We start from the raw sequence: 16,204 nt of genomic DNA, 5'->3' as shown, positions 1-16,204 counted from the left end.
AAGGGAAAGGAGATTGTAAACTGCTCTGAGACTCCTTCGGGTAGTGAAGGGCGGGGTATAAATCCAATCTCCTTCTTCTTCTCCTCCTCCTCCTCCTCCTCTCTGAGTATCCTCCAGGCCCCCAGTTGGGATCAGTCACCAGAGGTTGCCATGCCTTCCAGGCGCACGCACACATACATGCGCGGGTGCACACACACACAAAGATGCAGACTCACTTATGGTGACGCACCCTCATGGGGTTCTCAAGGCAAGAGATGTTCAGAGGTGGTTTGCCATTGCCTGCCTCTGCTCAGCAACCCTGGACTTACCACAGACACTAGGGGAAATTCCTAGAGCGTCGCTGTGTGGAGGCCATTTTGTCTACCACTCCTCAGTTCCTCAGGGGCTGGTAATTTGGCACGGAGGGTGAGGAAACGGGAGACTTATCACATCACCTGACTAACTTTCAATCTTTCAGCTTCACTGCATGTCCTTAACACTTCCAGGGTAACTGAAACCAGCTTTCAGCTCAAAAAGTCGACCGAATAGAAAGAGAGAGGTATTTACTCACCTGCGGTCTCATTCACTTCACTCTCTTGCTCATTGTCTTCATCTGCCAATATGGGGGGGGAGAACACAAACACACACACAATAAAAAGAAAAGAGAAAAAAAAGAGCTGAGACTTTTGGAAATAACATAATGATAACAATTCCTGCTTTAAAGTCCAACGCCTAAGAAAAAAGTGAAGTTATTTTGCAGACAGACAGACAGAACAAAGTTTGAGCCCAGTGGCACCTTTAAGACCAACAAAAGTTAATTCTGGATATAATTGGTATTCATATACCCAGAATTAAACTTGGTTGGTCTTAAAGGTGACACTGGACTCAAACTTTGTTCTGTTGCTTCAGACCAACACAGCGACCCACCTGAATCTCAATCTCTCTCTCTCTGTCTGACTGATTTTACACAAGAGCTGCGCCGCGGTTGTACCTCCCTTTGCCCCGCGTCTATTGGTCAATTTCCCACTCGAAGCCGCGCTGCTGCATTTTGACCTGTGGCTTCACCCAATTTTCCCTGCGGTTTTGTGATCCTCAAAAAACAGGATCATGAAACCACGGGGAAAATCGGGTGAAGCCGCAGGTCAAAACGCGGCCGCGCGGCTTCGAGTGGGAAATTGACCAATAGAAGCGGGGCAAAGGGAGGTGCGACCGCGGCACAGCTCGTGTGTGAAATTGGTCTCTCTCTGTCTCTCTCTCTGTCTCTCTCTGTCTGTCTCTCTCTGTCTCTCTCTCTGTCTCTCTGTCTCTGTCTCTCTCTGTCTCTGTCTGTCTCTGTCTGTCTTTGTCTCTGAATCTCTCTGTCTCTCTCTGTCTCTCTCTGTCTCTCTGTCTCTCTCTCTGTCTCTCTCTCTCTCTGTCTCTCTGTCTCTCTCTCTGTCTCTGTCTCTGTCTCTCTGTCTCTCTCTCTAATCTACCTAGCTATGAAAATTTACATAAATATAGGAAAATGCCTGTAGCTACTGAAATATCATCAGCCTTTTCAACTGCAGAGTTAAAAGCCAAATACAACACATTTTGTATGTCGAGTTCAGGATTGTTAAATGCCGTTGTGCGGCATGTGTCAGAGAGTCACCAGGTAGAATGCCAGGCCTACAATCTTGGGGCTTGCCAAGCACATTAAAGCGATAAGTACCTTTAAAAAAAAGCCATACTGCTTTCAATTACATCGATCAACACGGAATTTAGGACCTCATTCGGCCAGCGTTCGCTTCGCGCACCTATTAATTCGACTGGTGACGAAGCAGAATCAGGTTTGGCAACGGTGGAGTCGGGAATAGGTATTTTAATTTAAATGTGGAGCTGCCCTGTGCTGAAGCACACCCACTGGACCATCTAGCTTGGCGTTATCTGCTCTCACTGGCAGCGGTTCCCCAAGACTCAGATAACAATTGTTCCCAGCACCTGTGATCTTTCAATTGGAGATGCTGATAGGGTTGCCAATTTCAGAGGGGACACAATGCCACAGAGCCCACCCTCCAAAGCAGCCATTTTCTTCAGGGAAGCCCATCTCTGTAGTCTGGAGGTCACATAATTCCAGCTCCCCAGGGCCCACATGGAGGTTGGCAACCCCATGGACTCAATTTTGGGGTTTCGTACAAGCAAAGCATGTATTCTGCTGGAGAGCTGTAACCCCTCACCAAATCCAATATGCTGTCCTGATAACTATCCTGTTGCTGTCATTTATATGTGTGCGTGTAGGTTAAGTGCTGTCATGGAGACAAGAAGAAGAACAAGAAGAAGAAGAAGAAGAAAAAGAAGAAGAGGAGGAGGAGCAGGAGGAGGAGGAGGAGATTGGATTTATACCCCACCCTTCACTTGGAGTCTCAGAATGGCTTACAATTTTCTTCCCACAACCGGCACCCTGTGAGGTAGGTGGGGATGAGAGAGCTCTTTCGAGAATTGCTGTTGAGAGAACAGCTCTGAGAGAACTTGTGACTGACCCAAGGTCACCCAGCTGGTGCATATGGAGGAGTGGGGAATCAAACCCGGTGCTTCCAGACTGGAGTCCGCGCTCTTAACCACTACACCAAACTGGCCTCAGAAAATTCCTCTCATTAACCGTCTTGCTCAGGTCTTGCAAACTGAGGGCCGTGGCTTTTCTGATTGAGTCCGTCCATCTCATGTTGGCTATTCCTCTTTTCCTGCTGCCCTCACATTTTCCCTTGCATTATTGTCTATTCTGGTGACTCTCATCTTCTCATGATGTGACCAAAGGACTATAGCCTCAGTTTAGTCATTTCAGCTTCAAGAGGAAATTCAGGCTTGATTGGATCTAGAACCCACTGATCTGTCTCTTTGGTGGTCCACAGCGTCCGTAAAACTCTCCTTGAACACCAAAACTGTCATTACAAACTGAACCACATGGAAACAGAACAACATGGGCATAAGAACATAAGAGCATAAGAGAAGCCAATGTTGGATCAGGCCAATGGCCCATCCAGTCCAACACTCTCTGTCACACGGTGGCCAAAAATACCAGGGGCCATCAGGAGGTCCAGCAGTGGGGCCAGGACACTAGAAGCCCTCCCACTGTTGACCCCCACCCCAAAGCACCAAGAATACAGAGCATCCCTTGCCCCAGACCGGGAGTTCCTATCTATACCTTGTGGCTAATAGCCACTGATGGACCTCTGCTCCAGATGTTTATCCAGTTCCCTCTTGAAGGCGTCCATGCTTGTAGCCACCGCCATCTCCTGTGGCAGTGAATCCCATGTGTTCATCACTCTTTGGGTGAAGAAGGACTTCCTTTTATCCATTCCAACCCAACCGCTCAGCAATTTCATGGAGTGCCCACGAGGTCTCGTATTGTGAGAAAGGGAGAAAAGTCCTTCTTTCTCGACCTGCTCTCTCCCACACATCATCTTGTAAACCTCGATCATGTCACCCCTCAGCCGTCGTTTCTCCAGATCAAAACAGATCATATAAAGAAGAGGAGCTGAAACAGTTAAAACGGGAATATAAATCCAGTTGGCAACAATTCTGAGATCGGATGAGACCGGGATCGCCTGGGCCATCCAGGTCAAGGTGGCCCCCAAGTTACGCGGCGCTTCTTTAAAAACCAGGGCAACTAAGCTAGTGACACTCCCCTGACAACACGAGCTCTCTATGACATCACAGGCCCAATCCACAGCACAGAGGAGACCAGGCAGGCAAGGAGATCAGTCCAGCAACCTTGGACTGCTTTGTTGGTCTCCCATCCAAGTACTAACCAGGGCTGACCCTGCTTAGCTGAAGGCTGGCATCCCCATCTCAGAATCTTAGGTCTATTCAGTGGTGCTTGCTCCCGGTAAAGTGTACTTAGGTTGTTGCTGTTGTTCAGTCGCACAGTCGAGTCCAACTCTTTGTGACCCCATGGACCACATCACGCCAGGTCCCCCTGTCTTCCGTCGTGTTCCAGAGTTTGCTCAATTTCATGTCCGTTGCCTCGATAACACTGTCTGACCCTTTCATCCTTTGCCGTCCCCTTCTTCTTTGACCTTCAGTCTTTCCCAGCATCGGGGTCTTCTCCAGTGAGTGCTCCCTTCTCATTTAGTGGCCGAAGTATTTGAGCTTCAGCTTCAGCATCTGCCCTTCCAGGGAACAGTCAGGGTTGATTTCTTTTAGGATTGACTGATTTGATCTCCTTGCTGTCCAAGGGACTCTCAAGAGTCTTCTCCTGGCCCCACTGGTGGACCTCCTGATGGCACTGGTATTTCTGGCCACTGTGTGATACAGAGTGTTGGACTGGATGGGCCTTTGGCCTGATCCAACATTGGAATCTCTTATGTTCTTATGTTCTTATGCTCCAACACCATAATTCAAAAGAATCTATTCTTCGGCGCTCGGTCAGGGATTAGGTTTATATTAACACCAAAGCCAGCATTTCACATTATGATGGAGATCAGGCTGAACGTCTAGTGAATGTGTATTCGTGCACACACACATAGGTAAGGATGGACACTGCGAACATTCGACAGGAGCCGTATGACAGCTTATGTCACATTTGCAAAGCCCATATTGTATTCTTTCCGTTATTGCTGGATCTTTCTTCCTCCTTTAGGCAAAAAAACCCACAAAAATCCCCCAAAACGTTCTCTGTTATAGTTGGAAAGCTATCAACAGTTTGAGAACAGTTTAATGTAATGTCAACCTGTGATGCATTTCTGGAAGAACCATCCAAATAAAACCATTATATGCCAGGAACAGACGTATTATGACCGTAAACATCCATGTTGTCCCAGTCAATATTTACAGGATCACATCTTTATCTTTGAAATGAGATATGATTCTCTCTTTTTCTGTTTCCCCAAAACATCTGAATCAGTGTCTTTTTACGGATAGCTATGTTGTCGCTCGAGCACAATAGAGACAGCATGGATGGCACTTACAGACAGGGCTTGCCAACAAGAGACTCGCTCGCACTTCCAAATACCTGCTTACATAATCACCACTCACTCTTCTGAATCGCTGCGAGGAAGTCGTGCCCACACTTCATTAGCCAAGTTTCAGACGCATGACTCATTCTCAAAGAAAGTAAACCAAGCAGAGGCCTTGTTTGAAGGAGTAAATGAGATCGGGTTAGACCCCATGTAACGGTTCAAGCTCTGTGCCAATTAAGGCAGAAGTGAAGGTTCGCTGCTGTTATCATTCGCAGCCCAGGGCTGGCTTGACAGTAGAGAACAACATGACCCCGAACGGACAATCAGACTGAAGATTTTCCTTCTCCTTTTCTTCCTGAGTCAAAGAACACAAGCAAATTTGGCTGCCGAACTCCTGCCTGCGGGACCAGCTTGCCAACTCCGTCTGTGCCAATTTCATGCTACATAACCACTCTTCCCCTCCTGGAGAGAAGCTTGAAGAACTCCAACGTGGGAATGTCACTCAATCAGCACGGAGTCATACACTGGGGAGGGATTATTGGCTGGTGTGCCGTATCGTGTGGAGTACCGTGTGGAGTTCTGTTCAGGATACGACACAGCTGGAAACGTTACAGAGGACCACCGAGACGGTTAGCTGGTTGGAGCACCTTCCCTATGAGGAAGAGTCTGAGACTTTTCACTTTAGAAAAGTGACAGCTAGGGGTGTGTGTGTGATAGAGGTTAATAAAATGATGCATGGGGTGGAGAGAGTTGACAAAAAGAAAACCCTCTCGCAAAAGACTAGGACCCAAGGGCATTCAATGACGCTGGCGGGCAGTAGGTTCAGGATGGACAAAAGGAAATACTTCTTTACACAGCGAGTGACTAAAATGCGGAATTCACTACCAGAGGATGTGGCGATGGACACAGCCATAGATAGCTTTAAAAGGGGATTCATAAAGGAGAAGTCTAACTGTAGTTACTAGCCATGGTGACTACAGGGAACCTACACATTCAGAGGCAGGAAATCCCTGAATGCCAGCTCTAGAAGGCAACATTAGGGGAAGGCCTTGGCCTCTATGCCCTATTGCTGGACCTCAAGAGGAGCTAGTTGGCCACTGTGTGAGACACGATGCTGGATTAGATGGACCATTGGCCTGATCCAGCAGATATATTCTTATGTTCTTATAAGGGGAAGGCCTCAGCCTCTGTGCCTTATTGTTGGCCCTCCAGAGAAACTGGTTGGCCACTGTGTTGAGACAGGATGGTGGACTAGTTGGACCACTGGTCTGATCCAGCAGGGCTCTTCTGATGTTTTTATGAAGGCCTCGGCCTCTCTGCCCTGTTGTTGGCCCTCCAGAGGAACTAGTTGGTCACTGTGTGAGGCAGGATGCTGGACTAGATGGACCACTGGTCTGATCCAGCAGGGCTCTTCTTATGTTCTCATGAAGGTCTCAGCCTCTCTGCCCTGTTGTTGGCCCTCCAGAGGAACTGGTTGGCCCCTTTGTGTGAGACAGGATGCCTGACTAACTGGACCACTGGTCTGATCCAGCAGGGCTCTTCTGATGTTCAAATGAAGGTGCCAGCCTCTGTGCCCTGTTGTTGGCCCTCCAAAAGAGCTGGTTAGCCACCGTGTGAGCCAAGAGGTCGGACTAGATGGACCACTGGTCTGATCCAGTGGGGCTCTTCTTATATTCTTAGGTGTGGCCTCAAAAAGCAGCCACAGCTGATTTGACAGAATTATTGACTGTTCATTTTCAAGTACAGGAATTGTGGGAGTGTCATTGGCCTCCTACTGGCAAATACCAGTTGGTGCTTCCCGTCCCCCGCCAATGTGGCAGTGGTGGGGAGAAATGGGGAAGCATCAGCATTGCTTGAGATAGTGATGTCACTTCCGGGTTGCTAGCTGTGTCAAGCAACACTCTAGGAATCCCTCCAATCTCTGTGGCCTGTACCATTTATTTATTTATTTATTTTTCACATTTGTATCCGATTCAAATTCACTGCCACAGGAAGTGGTGGCGGCTACAAGCATGGACGGCTTCAAGAGGGAATTAGATAAGCATATGGAGCAGAGGTCCATCAGTGGCTATTAGCCACAAGGTATAGATAGGGGCTCTCAGTCGACACAGAGTGTTGGACTGGATGGGCCTTTGGCCTGATCCAACACTGGCTTCTCTGATGTTCTTATGTTCTTATCCCGCTCTCCCCAATGGGCTCAGGGCGGCTCACAAGGGCAAGGTAATCAGCCGTGCCATAAAAAAACATCTAAAACATCATAAAAACAACCAACACTTAAAAACAACAACGGTGCTCAGTCACTGGTATCATAATCCAAGATGGAATCAACACAGTTCCAGGTGGTACTCCCATCAGATCTTCTTTACATATTCCAAGATCTTCATCAGGGCCTCGTCCGTGCATCCTTAAGATACCATGACGGTGATGGTATAGTGGGGCGGCGGCTCCTACTCAAAGGCCTGGCGGAAGAGCTCCGTCTTGCAGGCCCTGCGGAACCGCATAAGGTCCCACAGGGCCCGGAGCTCCCCCGGGAGCTTGTTCCACCAGGTAGGAGCCGCCACCGAAAAAGCCCTGGCCCTAGTCGCAGCTAATTTGATGTCCTTGGGGCCCGGGATGACCAGCAAGTTTTGGGGCCCCGACCGTAGTGCAGATCAAGGAAATTTCTAAAGTGTTGTGTGATACACGAATGTCACTTTTGGGTCTCCAGCTGGACCCATGATGAGTGATACCGCTTTTGTAAATCTCCACCCCCTGATGTCCTGCCAATTGCCAGTGAAGGGCTCACGATACTAACAAGACTGATTTTCTGTGAAGCGGCCATGTTGAATTACAGACAATACTCTGAAGAAGTATGAGTCCAGACCTGGAATTGCCACCTCAGTGGAAACTAGGCCTTAAATGGAACCTCTTCAAAAGATGTCAAGTGAGGAAATATATGGCCTGGGTGAAAAGGGCCACCAAAAAACAAACGAACTACAGAAGGCACATGAGGTCAAAGAGATCTTTTTTAACTTAGATATGTTTACCTCAGAAATAGTTAATAACCTACTTAGGCCATTTTGTGCTCCACCTGTCTGCTCAATGAACATCCAGTAAAAACAGACATCACACCACAAACTACAAAAATAATCATATAGTATATACATTTAAAAACAGTCAAAGCTGTTAGTATTTCAAAGCGTTAATATTTCAAGTAAAAATATTTTATCCTTAGAAGAAACTTGGTAACAACTCTGGTGCGGCACTTTCACACACGCTGAATAGTGCACTTCCAGTTCACGTCCAATGTACTTTACAACTGAATTTTTATTTTATTTTACTTATTTATTTTATTAAATTTCTAACCTGCCCTCCCTGCGAGCAGACTCAGGGTGGGTTACAACAGGCAGATGAAGCAATTAAAAACAATTTCCATATAACTGCAATTAAAAACCTATCAAGGCCTGCAATCATAGGTACCAAAAGCGGTGGCAACGGTGCGATTCCCCCCGGAGTAAAGGGGCACGATCAGACAGACACATCTGTTCAGTGTCCTGGAGTCGTCGTCAGGGCGTCTCGTGGCGCCGCAGGAGTGTGGGAAAAAGCCACCAGGTAAAATCTTCTAGTATCCGGAACTGCGGGCCGCGCGGGTGGAAGTCTGATCGTGCAAACGCGCGTCATTTCGGCCCGGGGCAAGCAGCCTCGCTTCCCGCCCACATTATCTCGCGTGTGTGGCCGCCGCCAAACTCACTTAACAAGACACAAGATGGCGAACCAATAATTTAACAGAACTCCCTGGTGATTGCTCCATCTGTGCCCATAAGGATTTTTTTGTGTAAAACGGCAAAATCCACTTGCAAACCGTTTCTAGCGGGCATTCAAAGTGGATTGAAAGCACATTATTCAAGGTGCGTGAAAGCGCCTTAAACTTTAGATAGCCACTTAACGGAGGATTGGGGAAAAGGCGTAATATTCAGAGTGAAAGTACTTTAGCTTAGAAGAAACTTGATAACAACGGTGACTGAACTTTAGATAGCCACTTAACGGAGGAATGGGAAAGTCCCTTCTAGTCAACTGAGCTCTGGAAAGACTGAGGAGTCTCTTATTATAGAAAATATTTCCTGTCAGACAGAAGTGGATAGAGACAATGCCTTCTGACACTGCAGTAAAAATATCAGTACCCTCTTACTGTGTGTGAGGATAATATGAGGGATCGGCCTAATAAGCTCGTGAAATGCAAAAAATAGATACCTTCTCAAGTGAATAAGAGGTTATTTCCCCTTTTTGTTTGTCTCTCAGTTGTTCCCCCACACCCTCTTTTTACTCAGTTTCCTGGTGTACGTCATATTTGCAATGTTAATACATATACTAATTAGCCATGTGCGTTTCTGGGTGGTGCTTAAGCACAGGGAGTAACAGCATTCCGTGCGCCTCGTCATATAGTCATGCCAGCCACATGGCCACGGCAACGTCTTCGGACAGCGCTGGCTCTTCGGCTTGGGAACGGAGATGAGCACCGCATCCCTCGAGTCCGATTCGACTGGCTTTCGAGCAAGGGAAACCTTTACTAAGTACGGGGAGAGGTGACGGTTTTGTTTCCGATTTCCATATGTTTATCGGTCTGTGAAAATACCTCCCTGGCATAATGCGCTGCCTTTTGAACGCTCGTTCTTATTATTTTTGCAAACATCTGTTCAAATAAATAGTATAAACGTGCCAGAGAGCTAAAGAAGCCTCTCTGCCAAAGCGTCTATTGCCCAAACAGGTATAATTGACAGAGCTGTGTTAAGAAACCTCTTTCATCTCCTGCTCATTATGAGTTAACGTGAAACATTATGAAAATAGCATAGGCATTGAAAACGAGCATATTCTCCTTCCTACTTTTTACTGTTGGTTAGCCAAGGTAATACTGGTGAACGCAGAAAGTTAAAAAAAAAATGTTGAAGGAAGAAATAAAGGTAAAGGTTTCTCTTGCTCGAAAGCCAGTCGAATCCGACTCTAGGGGGCGGTGCTCAACTCTGTTTCCAAGCCGAAGAGCCAGCGCTGTCTGAAGACTTCTCCATGGTCATGTGGCCAGCATGACTAAATACTGAGGTGCGTGGAACGCTGTTACCTTCCCACCGAAGCGGTACCTATTTATCTAACTTCAATTTCTTGCTTTCGAACTGCTAGGTTGGCAGGAGCTGGGGCCAGAGACGGGAGCTCACGCCGTCACGCGGGACTGGGGTCTCGAACGGCCGAACTACAGACCTTCCGGTCTGTAGCTCAGCGTCTTAACCTCTGAGCCACCGCGGCCACCGATGGAAGAAATAAGACAAGCTAAATGGTACCTGGGCACCAGATGTGGGCACCAGATGTGGCTAACGTCTACATGGAACCAACTTCCACGAAATTCCATGCCCCCCCAAATTGTCATGGGTTTTTTTTTTTAGGCTTCTGCATGGCACTGTTACGCAGACATCCACCTTCCATACTTTCCCTGGCTTCACTGCCTGTTTTTCCCAAACTGCTTCGGTTATTTCTGGGAAGTTTAGAATCTATGTGGACCAGAAGGTATGGATTTCTGTACCTCCCTGCCTACATTCAGTTCCGTTTCTCCCTGTCTCCAATGGACTTTTTGTTGGCTTTTTTTTTTTTAAAAAAATTATGCAGTCATCCACCTTCCATACTTTCCCTGGCTTCACTGCCTGTTTTTCCCAAACTGCTTCGGTTATTTCTGGGAAGTTTAGAATCTATGTGGACCGGAAGGTATGGATTTCAGTACCTCCCTGCCTATATCCAGTTCCATTTCTCCCCGTCTTTAATAGAATTTTAGTTGGCTTTAAAAAAAAGAAAAAAAGAAAAAAAAGAACCAACAGTATGCACATCTCTATAGTGATATTACACCATAGCGTTATAGCTACTACCATTTTTTAAAGCCAACTAAAAAGCTCCACAGAAGCACTAAGAATGCCACACACATCTGCCTGTATAGAGCACGAATCACTGCCCCAGACATAAGAACATAAGCCATGTTGGATCAGGCCAGTGGTCCATCCAGTCCAACACTCTGTGCCACACAGTGCCCAAAACCCAGAGGCCATCAGGAGGTCCGCAGCAGGGCCAGAACTCCAGAAGCCCTCCCACTGTGGCACCTCAAGCGCCAAGATTACAGAGAATCACCGCCCCAGACAAAGGCTGATTTCGCACAAGGAGCTGCGCCCCCCATCACACCTCCCTTTGCACCGTTTCCATTGGTCAATTTCCCACTCGAAGCCGTGTGGCCACATTTTGACCCACGGTTTCATGACCCTCAAAAAAAGAGGATCACGAAACCATGGGGGAAATCGGGCGAAGCCGCGGGTCAAAATGCGGCCACGCAGCTTCGAGTGGGAAACTGACCAATGGAAACGGGGGCAAAGGGAGGCGTGTCGGCGGCGCAGCTCCTTGTGCGAAATCAGCCAGAGTGTTCCATCTGCACCATATGTTTCTCCGATCCCCTCTTGAGGCCGTCTATGCTTGTAGCCGCCACCACGTCCTGCAGCAGTGAATTCCCTCCATTGCCTCTACGGCTGCCTAGATGTTCCTGGTGGTAATAAGTGCTCAGCAGGGAACAGTCTCCATATGGAAGCCGCCATTCCAAGATCCAGATGTGCTGCAAACTCTTTCCGTAAGTTCACTATTTATTTATTTTTTGCTGTCAAGTCACAGCCAACATATATTGACCCCATGGTGTTTACAAGGCAAGAGACGTTCAGAGGTGTTTACGAGGCAAGAGACGTGGTGACCCTGGACTTCCATGGCGGTCTCCCATCCGAGTACTGTCAGGGCTGACCCTGCTTAGCTTCCGAGACCTGATGAGATCATAAGAACACAGTGGCCAAAAATACCAGGTGCCACCAGGAGGTCCAGCACTGGGGACAGGACACTAGAAGCCCTCCCACTGTTGCCCCCCCCAAGCACCAAGACTACAGTGCATCACTTGCCCCAGACCGAGAGTTCCTATCTATACCTTGTGGCTAATAGCCACTGATGGACCTCTGCTCCATATGCTTATCTAATCCCCTCTTGAAGCCGTCCATGCTTGTAGCCACCACCACTTCCTGTGGCAGTGAATTCCATGTATGAATCACTCCTTGGGTGAAGAAGGACTTCCTTTTATCCGTTCTAACCCGACCGCTCAGCAGTTTCATGGAGTGCCCACGAGTTCTTGTCTTGTGAGAAAGGGAGAAAAGGACTTCTTTCTCTACCTGCTGTATCTGGGCCAGCCTGAACTATCCAGGTCAGGGCAGATTCATTATGGTATCAAACAATTCATGTGGTTCACAATGGCCAGCCCAGCTGGCGATGTCCCTATTATCGTGTGTGAATATGTGTGTCTCAGGGGTTTATCAAACAGGGAGTGTGGATAGCTGTATTTGTCTGATCTCCATACAAGCAGGGCTATTTTGGGGCAGGAACGCACAGGAACGGAGTTCCGGCTGGCTCCTGAGTTGGCCACGCCCATCAGGAATTCATTAGCATAATAGGCCACACCTAACTGCAGAAACTCATTAGGATTGGCTACATTAGGGGTGTGTGGCCTAACATGCAAAGGAGTTCCTGCTACAAAAAAAGCCCTGGGTTTTGACAACAAACAAAGTAAACAGAATAAGAAGCAAAAGGTGAGTGTGGTAACATGGGGGTGTGGCCTAATATGCTAATGAGCTGTGATGTCAGGGGTGCGGCTTAATATGCTAATGAGTTTCTGCTGTTGGGTGTGGCTTATTATGCTAATGAGTTCCTGCTGGGCTTTTTCTACCAAAAAGCCCTGCATACAAATACCCTGTGACTATCCGTCTAATGAAACTCAGTAGTTCAACGGAATACTCTTTATTCCATTGTACGCAGTTGTCCGGTGATGTTGACTCTTCTACCCAAGCTGGCTTGGTGGTACTTCCACCTGAGATACGCCAGAGCCATGTCTGAGAGAGCACTTCGAGATGATCTTTTAGAGACAGCTGATGCTTAATCGAATACATCATCCGAACAGAAGAGATCTAACACATGCCTGGGACTCTGCCTCAAGCCAGAAAGCGCCCGTGTTTTCATATCCCCACACCCATCGGAGAAGAAGAGCAGATGTTCCCCCGAACTGCTGGATCTCATCTTTCATCTCCTTGACTAATAGTTGTTTTGTCTTTCTCCGGTTTCTTTTTCATCTCCCCCCCTCCTCCCTCCAGTCACGGTTCTCTAGTTTCTGCTCATTTAAAACCCATCAATCCCTCAGAGGTCTCTTCTTTCCTTCCCACCTTAGCTTAAAATCCTGGTCCGCACCCCTCCCCCCCACATGTGCATTACAAATGAATGTCCAAACATGGGGGTGGGTTTGTGTGCAACTGCTTGGGAATGTGGAAGGACAAGGCGTCCTCCTCAATGGAAAGATCATTCTAATGAAGGTGGAGTAGAGAAATTGAGCGGAGTTCAGGTACACAGCGCTTTGACTTGGAAAACAGAGCACCTGCGAAACCTGTTGGGACCGAAAACTCTTTAAAGTTGGGTACCCAAAGGATGAGTGAGAGAAAATGATGAGAAACAAATTAAACAGACTATATGTATTCAGGGCTTTCTTTTCTGAGGGGATGCGCCGGAACTTCTGCACGATATTATTCCACAGTGACTATTATCTTACTACTTACTACTTGTGGAGGAGTGGGGAATCAAACCCGGTTGTCCCAGATTAGTCCATGCTCCTAACCACTACACCAAACTGGCTGTCTAACCAAACTGTCTCTCTGTGCTGGACTTAGTGGGCTGCCATGCCACAAAGTCCACCCTCCAAAGCATCCAAGGTCTCCAGGGGAACTGATCTTTCTAGTCTGGAGATGAGCTGGAATTCCAGGGGGGATCCCCAGGTCCCACCTGGAGGATGGCATCCCCAGAGTACAGACAGTGTCCTGATTTACAAATAGTTCTTAAGTCAGGAAAATGGTTCTGGGGCAGTATTCCCTCTAAGCTGAGTTAGCTCACAGTTTTTTAGCCTCCGGCTCACACGTTTTTTCCCTTCGCTCAGGAAGGAGGGCTCCAGAGCCAGCTAATTCATGTAGTAGCCAAATCGCCTGCTCCCAACTTTAATGCTAGTAGCTCCCAAAGTAGAGTTTTTGCTCACAAGACTCCATAGAGGGAGCATTGGCAGCAACGGCTGCCAAAGTAATGGTTTTAAAAATCTACACAGCCAATTGTATATCGAACGGCCCATCAGAAGGCTATTATAGCATTGGGGAAAGTGCAGAAAAGGCCCACTAGAATGATAAAAGGGTTGGAACACTTTCCCTGTGAAGAAAGGTTAAACCGCATGGGGCTCTTTAGCTTGGAGAAACGGCAGCCGAGGGGTGACATGATTGAGGTTTATAAGATTATGCATGGGATAGAGCAGGTCGAGAAAGAGGTACTTTTCTCCCTTTCTCGCAATACAAGAACTCATGGGCACTCCATGAAATTGCTAAGAGGTCTGGTTAGAACAGATAAAAGGGAGTCCTTCTTCACCCAAAGAGTGATTAACACTTGGAATTCACTGCCACAGGAGGTGGTGGCAGCTACAAGCATAGACAACTTAAAGAGGGAATTAGATAAACATATGGAGCAGAGGTCCATCAGTGGCTATTAGCCACAAGGGATAGGTAGGAATTCTCGGTTTGGGGCAAGGGATGCTCTGTCTTCTTGGTGTTTGGAGGGGGGGCCACAGTGGGAGGGCTTCTACTGTGCTGGCCCCACTGCTGGACCTCCTAATGGCACCTGGTATTTTTGGCCATTGTATAACCGAGTGTTGGACTGGATGGGCCATTGGCCAGATTCAACATTGCCTTCTTATGTTCTTATTGGATGCCCTGGAATTTTGCTAATTTGGGAGAGGGAGGGAGACACCCACACCTCTTTCCACTGAGGATTTCTCAATGGAAATGTAAAAGAGAAATGGATCCGAAACAGCATGCGAAAAGAGAGCATGAGAGAGAGAAATCTTTATAAAATTGAAAAGAAATAAAGTGGCGGTGGCTACAAGCATGGACGGCTTTAAGAGGGAATTGGAGAAACATCTGGAGCAGAGGTCCATCAGTGGCTATTAGCCACATGGTATAGATAGGGACTCTCAGTCTGGGGCAAGGGATGCTCTGTGTTCTTGGTGCTTGGGGGGGGGTCAACAGTGAGAGGGCTTCTAGTGTCCTGGCCCCACTGCTGGACCTCCTGAGGGCCCCTGGTATTGTTGGCCACTGTGTGACACAGAGTGTTGGACTGGGTGGGCCATTGGCCTGATCCAACATTGGCCTCTCTTGTGTTCTTATGTTCTTAGGGCTTGCTGGGCAAAAGCCCAAACCGAACCCACCGACATCCTAAAAGCACTTGGTGGGCTCCAGAAAAGGTATCACTGGGTGCCCGTGTGCCCATAGGCACTGCACGGGGGATCCCTGCCAAAGGGCTTTCAAGGCAAGGGATGAACAGAGTGACACGGCTTAATTCATGCCTGCGGTGGGGTGCTCCGTGACGAACTTCGGCATGGCCATAAGCCCCTGACTGAAAACAGGCAACCAGCTATGTGCACAGCAGAGTACACATTAGCCACCTGCTCGAGGAAACAAGGTCACACGGAGACTTTTGTGCTTTCGCGAGCTAATGAGACTCCTTTATTGTAAGGAAGGCCATTCGAGACCAGACAGGGTAGAGAGAGCGTTCTAAAGTAGCGCAAATAAAGAGCGGAATGTGACGAAGAGACTTGGCCGATTTTTAAAGGGAACCGCACCCACCAGCTCCGGCTGCGACTCCACAAGCGCCACCGTGGCGGACGTCGACACCGTCAAAGCACAAACTGACCAACAGACCAGCCAGCCTCCGAGCTCATAGAATCATAGAATGTTAGAGCTGGAAGGGACCTTGCAGGTCATCTAGTCCAACCCCTTGCACTCTGCAGGAGCAGAGCTGAAAGACAGCCCTACAACATACCCGAAAGACGGTCGTCCAGCCTCCGCTTGAAAACGCCCAGCGAAGGAGCATCTACCACCTCCCGAGGCAGTCTCTTCCACTGCTCAACCACTCTTACAGTCAGGAAGTTTCTCCTGATATTTAGCTGGTATCGACTCCTTTGTAATTTCCACCCATTAGTTCTGGTCTTGCAATCCGGAGCAAGAGAGAATACATCTGCTCCATCTTCTACATGACAGCCCTTCAGATACTTGAAGGAAGCACTTCTTCACCCAAAGAGTGATTAACACTTGGAATTCACTGCCACAGGAAGTGGTGGCGGCTACAAGCATGGACGGCTTCAAAAGGGAATTAGATATGCATATGGAGCAGAGGTCCATCAGTGGCTATTAGCC

At 48.0% G+C, this 16,204-nt stretch overlaps 1 protein-coding gene across 1 annotated transcript in view; it reads right to left on the bottom strand.

Moving 5' to 3' along the window:
* Positions 1 to 16,204, bottom strand: part of LOC107121919 (neuromodulin-like) — a 151,630-nt gene that overhangs the window by 134,568 nt on the left and 858 nt on the right. The window contains exon 2 of the mRNA XM_015424930.1: positions 551 to 592. Within this exon, the coding sequence (XP_015280416.1) occupies positions 551 to 592 (42 nt within the window). The remainder of the gene's footprint in view (positions 1 to 550; positions 593 to 16,204) is intronic.

Source organism: Gekko japonicus, unplaced genomic scaffold, assembly GCF_001447785.1.
Source record: "Gekko japonicus isolate JY-2015 unplaced genomic scaffold, Gekko_japonicus_V1.1 scaffold1671, whole genome shotgun sequence".
In the NCBI taxonomy this organism is placed as follows: Eukaryota; Metazoa; Chordata; class Lepidosauria; order Squamata; family Gekkonidae; genus Gekko; species Gekko japonicus.
This window is presented reverse-complemented; position numbering and strand designations above follow the sequence as displayed.